This window comes from Aythya ferina (genome assembly GCF_964211825.1).
Source record: "Aythya ferina genome assembly, chromosome: 1".
In the NCBI taxonomy this organism is placed as follows: Eukaryota; Metazoa; Chordata; class Aves; order Anseriformes; family Anatidae; genus Aythya; species Aythya ferina.
In genome coordinates this window covers 126,397,845-126,404,232 of record NC_140296.1, presented here as the reverse complement: position 1 = coordinate 126,404,232, position 6,388 = coordinate 126,397,845, and the positions used below count along the sequence as shown (strand labels likewise).

Genomic DNA, 6,388 nt, shown 5'->3' with positions numbered 1-6,388 from the left:
GCCAACTCTCCTGGTCAGCCACCTTTTCTCCAGTACAAATTCTCCCCTGCACTGGGACACAGAGGGACGGCTCACATTATAGGTAGGACAGAACACAGCCAGGAGATGCACATCGGCGCTGCATGGGGAACTGGCACGGTTTGTTTGGGAGCACCGAGGCAGATGATGCTTCCTGAGGCAAACAGAGGTGGGGGCATAGGGACCAGGAAACAGAAAGGGGTGGAGGAGGATGGGAGCCACAGGGGCACACGGTCTGCAGCAAGACTCGGGTGGAAGTGAAGGCAATATGCATTGCACTTCTGGAGGGGCCCTCATGGGCAGCAACCGCCCTGCCTCTCCCTGCCTCTTCTCCAGCATCGTCCAGCCTGGGCAGGTGTGCCCTGACAGGGCCCACTGAGGTGTCAGCCTCCCAGGACGCCCGCTGCATCTGTTGAGTCCAGGATTAGCTCTGAGGTGGGAGGGGTGACCAAAGGACCTCATTATTTTGCTGCTGGGGCCATGTCCTCATACCTGGTCAACCGTGTGCAGGCTAGACTCCTGGCACACGCTCCTGTTTCTCTCTCAGGTAAGACCTTCAGCATGGCAACATAAGAAAACCCCACAGCTGGTTTCCTGTGCCCGCTCTCTCCCAGAGCCTTGGCTGTGTGCAACAGGACCATTACACACAGGTTATCTCTGAAGCGTTAAGACTCACTGGGTGTATGCAACTTCTACTGCAGTCATCTCTGGCTCTTTGCTGGCACAGCAACATGCTTGGTATGAAGCACGTGCATGTGCAAAATACCTCAGCGTAGGGAGGGAAAGGGAAACAGACAAAGGGAGAGTGAGCCCAGAGCCTTTTTCATCGGTGTAATATTGTATTTTTTGCTTTACAGGAAATCAGTATTTGTTCAGCAAAACTAATGCTCTCTATGACCCAGCAAGAAGCAGACACCTCTTCTCAAGGAGACAAAGGGAACAGCAGCTCTGAGCATCCTTCTTGCATTCCTGCGTCTTCCTCCTTCTGGAGAGCTCCAGCTCTTTTCAGCCAGCAGCTGCCAGACCCACACAGAGAGAAGAGGATGACTGACAGAAGAGCCCAGGAACTGCTTTGATGACCCTGAAGCCTTGTGTGTCAGTCCCATGCAGCCAATGGCATTGAAAGAAAGGCATTGGCCCATTTCCCATACAGACATGACCTTCACCTGCCATGCTTGCCTGGAGCTTCCATTGCCAAATCTGTCTTCACCAAACATGGGATGGGATGGTCAGCCTGAGAAAGCACAGGCAGAGTTCTTCTAGCATTTATTGTTTCTACTTCAGGGGTACTTTGAGAAATACAGATGCACAGGGGATGCTGGGTGCAGAGCAACATCACTCCCAGTCTCATCATCCCACCCAGCAAAGGCAAGATAAAGGCTGCAAGGCTCTCCTACCCCTCCCAACACAGCCCTCTGCTGTTCCCAGTTCGCTGCTAATCTCAGGATGAGGATTCCTCCATCACAGAGTTACTGCTGTAGTTTCACAAATCCGATAAGAGTGGGTTGTACATGAGACATCATTCCAGTTCCGGAGACTTTCTGCCTTCTGATGGATTACAACACACATCTCTTCAGGAATATTACTTGGCTCCCCAGGCCTCCAGAACCTGAGAGAGAGACAGACATGTTATTCCCCTGTGCACCCTGCGCACACAAGGCTTGGAGGGGAGAAAATCCAGATGCTCTTTGATGGACAGAAGTCGTACCCTTCCTCTCACTCTGCTAATCCCACTGGCAGCAGTCTTACATGCAAACCTGACTTCTTCCTAAAACCAACACAGCAGGGAGCTGTTCAGTCCTGGTGGGCAGAGCTGCTCACCACAGCTCACCCCAGGCACTTCACAGCCAGCAGGGGATGCGTCTCTTCCAGAAGAAACATCTGCAAGCAAAGCCTTGGTGATATCTCCAGCACCCCATTGCTTCTGCAGCATGACAGCACTGGCCCAGCATGTGCCTACACCTGCACACATACAGGAACATATACCATGTGCCTACACCTGCAAACATGTATGGTGGGACAGTATGGAGGTCAGGCAAGACTTGTCATGTATGAAGAGCTCTTTCTAATAACAAAATGCAGCTTCTTCTCTGCCTACAGCACCCATGGCCATGTCACAGATAATTTATCACTAACCACTAACCAGCATGGATGGATCTGTGGGAACCTGGTATCCTACAAAGCCCTTGCCGGCTCCATCATTGTCCTCTCACAGACAGCCATGGCATATCCCTCCCATGCTCATCAGACACCCTCACATCTCTTCCACCCTCTTGCACTATCCGGAGCCACACAAAACCCTCTCCGTCATGGGATACTCACGCTGCTGTTTCATTATAGGGAGTCTGGTCTGCCCAGCGCCACTGGCCCACATCCTCTGCCCTCAGACCGATGTATAAAATGACTCCGTTTCGGTCGCGTTTAAACTGTGTTCCTATTTCCTTATAGAGGAAATCCTGGAAATCAGGGAGAGTACAACGTCCATGAGGTTCAGGACTGAACAGAGGGAGATGGAAGGAGTGCCAGTGGGGTGGAGCTGGTGGCAGACAGGAGCCAGTGCTGAGAGCACGCAGCAAGAACATCCCCCCTCCACTGCAGGAGCCAGGAGGGGCTCTGAGGCCCCTCCAGGCCTGGTACTCCTGGCTCCAGGCTGCTCTGGCCTTCTCTCAGCCCTGCACTTACCTGCTCTGCTTCTGTATTGATCACCACCAGCTGGGAGCCCATCCCACTGCAGTTCTGCTGGCTCTCATCCCAGGACATCAGATCATCTGAGAAGTAATAGCAGCTTTCTTGAAAGGGTCTCCAGCCCTCTGGACAGCACTTCCAGCTGTCCTCTGTAGGGGAAGAGGAGCCTGTGTTGGACAAGATGCGCTGTGCCTCTTCTCAGTGAGCTCAGCGCAGAACCCCAAGTATCAGGGAAGGGGTCTGAACTGCACATTTCTTTTGGACAGCAGTAAATGCTTACTATTCCTGAGGAAGTGAAATGGGAAGTAGCTGGAAACACTCCTCTGGGGACACTGACATCAGAAAAGCATTGTCCAAGTGATTAGCTCTCATCTCATACACAGTAACAAACACACAGTAAACAAGTCTGACAGCCTCACTGCCAACACTGGTAGTTTCTTACACAAGCCATGCATGTTTTCCTAGAAATTTGCCATACACGCAGAAAGTCGCATGATGGATTGAAAAGCATGGGCACATTCTCTTAAGCATGAGGTTATCTTTTTTCAGGTTATATACCTCTATCTGTAAGCTGTTTATGTCACACACAGAATATATCTCAATATGGAATATGTCCACCAAACAAGTCCTTCCAGTCTAGTCAACCAACAAAGACACTCTGATACACTGAGCAGAGCTGAATCTCAGACTTCATAGGGACTGTCTCCTTGGGTTCCCCACACAGGAGCTCTCCAGGGGCTCTACGTGCTAATCTATGCAATCAAGGTGGGACTGCCAAATGCTGTAACCAGCTGCTGCTGATATGGGGCCAGAAAAATGGAAGGAACAGGGAAGGGAGGAGAGGCCCAGGAGGCTGTTGTCCAAAGCAAGACCACAGAGGAACCAAAACCAGAAGCAAAGAATTCTTGTGCTGCAAGAACCACATGAAAAGCAATGAACCTGCCTGCCTCCAACGCTTCTGCCTGGGCAGGTGCTTAGTTCTTCCAGTACCTACAGGTATATATGTGACCATATCACTTGCACTCACATATTCTCACCCAGCAGAGTGAAGATGCAGGCTTCAGGGCTCACACCCTTCAAAAGCTCCGAGCTTTCATGCATGAGGCTGTGGAGTCCCTTTCTCTGGAGATATTCAAGGCCCATCTGGATGCCTACCTGGGCAACCTGCTCTAGGGAACCTGCTTTGGCAGGGAGGTTGGACCTGATGATCTCAGCATATTCTTTTCCTCATGTCCCCATCTTCCTTTGCTAGGGCAGTCCAGCTCTGGCTGACAATCCCGTTCCCAAATTCAAAGGCTGACTTACACCAGAATAAATTTGGGGGACGTGCTCAGTGTCACTCCCAAGGCTCTTAGCATCACTCACTTTCGCTCGCAGGTACATTGGGGATGCAGTGCCACTCTGGAGCATTCTGGGACAGAGTCTTGCACTGGCCACAGCTCCTGTGAAAGAGAACAACTGGGAAGAGAGGAAAGAGAAGGAAGGCGCTACTGTCATCCTTTCATCCTCACTCATCAGGCAAGCTGTCCTGCCATCCACCTTCTGGCTGAGAGCTCCCTCAGAGACTCGGTTACACCAACAAGCTCTGAAAATTGTATCCTGAAGGAAAAGAGCAGACAGCTTTCCCCACTACGGGTCACTCCCTCCCTTGGGCAAACACTGATCAGATAAGCCCCCTCCACCTCAGCTGGCTGAGACTCATTTTCCCAGCTGACAAAGCCCAGCTAAGACACCCTTAGAAGATGGGGTCAGGAAAAGGTCAAAGAAGTTGTGAGATCATCCTAGTAAAGGTGGAATATCAATATGCATTCCCTCTTAATCTGCCTGTGTTCTGCAGCTTTAGAGCACCCTTTTCACGCATACCAAGAAGGGGAAGAACTGCTGAGTGCTGAGACCTCACCCAAGCGAGTTGAACACCACAGGAGAGTTACCGCAGAGTAATAACAATTCTCCGGGACACTACACGCAACATATTTCCCTTCTGTTTGTTCCAGGCGGTGTGGGTGGGATGCAGCTGGAGCATTTTTGGTGCAATTACACCTCACTCTGTTAAACCATGGGCAGCCCTGGTAGCAGGATGTCCAGGGAGATCATGCTGGCTCCTCGGCTGCAACAGGGTCACGAGGAGCTCTGAGGGAGACCACAAATGCAGCCAGGAGAACTGAGAGCCAACAGCCAGCCCTCGGGGAACCCTCTCAGATGTCGTCTGGCACTAAGGAGACTTCTCGGCCCTGTTGCAGTGGGAGAGCAGGAACTGATGGGTTTCACCCAGGACTGGCTTTATCTGCACAGGTGGGCAAGTGAGAGGAGCTGTGGGAAGGCCCTGCCAGGACACTACCTGCTAACTGTGCAAGGGATGCTGCTCCCCAGCTAAGAGGCAGCGTGGGAAAGGGGCAGCAGAACAGGCTGTTTGGGTGCAGGGCAGTCTCCTGCTGGCAAAGAGGCTGGGGTTTTCTTTTTCCACCTGACACCAGGCAACTGCAGGCCCCGTTCCCTTCCTCCCCGCGGAAGTTAAGGGACCCTGGCACCCACCGAGGCCGACGGTCATAAGGGCACTTTTGACGGCAAGGGCAGAAGCGAGGAAGACCCAGGGGCTCAGGCGGGAAGAGCTGCTCCCTTCTGCTGGGGCTGAAAAACACAAGGCAAGAGTGGAAATCCCCGGCCCAGAGTCGGGGGGCAGGATAATCCAAGGGGCTGCGTGCCCTGACAGCCTGCTGATAACCCTGTCCCAAGGCCTGGCAGGTCCCGCAGGCGCTGTAACCAGCTCGTCCTGTCTGTCACTGGCAGTGGGTCACACCTGCAGTGTAGGGCAACACGGGGACTGCCCTCTTGCTTCATATCACAAGCCAAGCCTGTGCTCTTCCCAAGCTGCACTACTTTCCTTCTCCTGTCACGCCTCTTTCCTGACCTGCACACCGTCCTGTTTGCCCTCCCTTACCCCATCTTTCACTGAATGCTCTTTCTCTACCTCCCTCCTCCTCACCTCTCTCTGGAGCTTCTTTCTCTCAGCTACCCAACTCTTAGTTGGGCTCTGTCCCCCAGCCTCTTTTACGCAACAGTGAGTAGTCACTTACTCAAAGGACTGACAGTCCAGCTTGGTGTCTGGCAGCTGACACGCAGAAGAGATGGTTTCTACCCTGAGAATGGGCACTGGGTCTTTCTCCTGGTACACAGCCAGCCACAGGACCATGCCCTTTATATAACCCAGCCCCGTATTTTCCCCCACCTTCTCCTTCTCCTAGAGGAGGAAAGAAAGGAAGGCTTTATGGTTACCTGCAGTCCCAGGACTGACTCTCTCTTGCTGGTTCATAATCACTGCCACAGCATCACTTCTTCACTAAGAGTCCATCCACGTTACCAGTACGGCTACAAGCTCAGCCCTCCTGCAGGAGGAGGAGCTAGGGCATCTCCCAATGTGCCGGGCAGTCTGCACGGACCGATCTGATGTGCAGACAGAGCCATAGCTGGGGTATTTCTCACAGCACATAGAGATAGGCGAATTTTCACCATTTCTCTGTCAGGACGTTTCACAAGAGGCTTGTTGCAACACAGAAAGTCACAGAGGCAAAGGAAAATAGATGAAGACCAGAACAACTGCCGCTCAGACCATCTCCTTCTGCACATTTTCAAGCAGCATCACAAGACACATTAGTGGTGTTTTTATCTTTCCTTGGTGAGAGAGAGT

General features: G+C 52.3%; 1 protein-coding gene across 6 annotated transcripts; it reads right to left on the bottom strand.

Annotated features, from left to right (window-relative positions):
• Nucleotides 1-834: 834 nt before the first annotated feature.
• On the bottom strand, nucleotides 835-6,077 carry LOC311429355 (C-type lectin domain family 4 member D-like). Of its 6 annotated transcripts, XM_084505671.1 has the most exons (7): nucleotides 5,977-6,077; nucleotides 5,236-5,331; nucleotides 4,069-4,161; nucleotides 2,701-2,870; nucleotides 2,341-2,474; nucleotides 1,727-1,786; nucleotides 1,505-1,627 (listed from the first exon to the last, which is right to left on the bottom strand). In XM_084505671.1, exons 1-6 carry the CDS (start codon nucleotides 6,011-6,013, stop codon nucleotides 1,735-1,737), a joined length of 582 nt encoding a protein of 193 aa, XP_084361797.1. In that variant the 5' UTR covers nucleotides 6,014-6,077; the 3' UTR covers nucleotides 1,505-1,627; nucleotides 1,727-1,734. The 6 variants fall into 6 exon arrangements, with proteins under 6 accessions (XP_084361795.1, XP_084361796.1, XP_084361800.1 ...); XM_084505669.1 differs by lacking the exon at nucleotides 1,727-1,786 and having other exon boundaries at nucleotides 835-1,627; XM_084505670.1 differs by lacking the exon at nucleotides 1,727-1,786 and having other exon boundaries at nucleotides 835-1,627; nucleotides 2,701-2,852.
• Nucleotides 6,078-6,388: the final 311 nt, after the last annotated feature.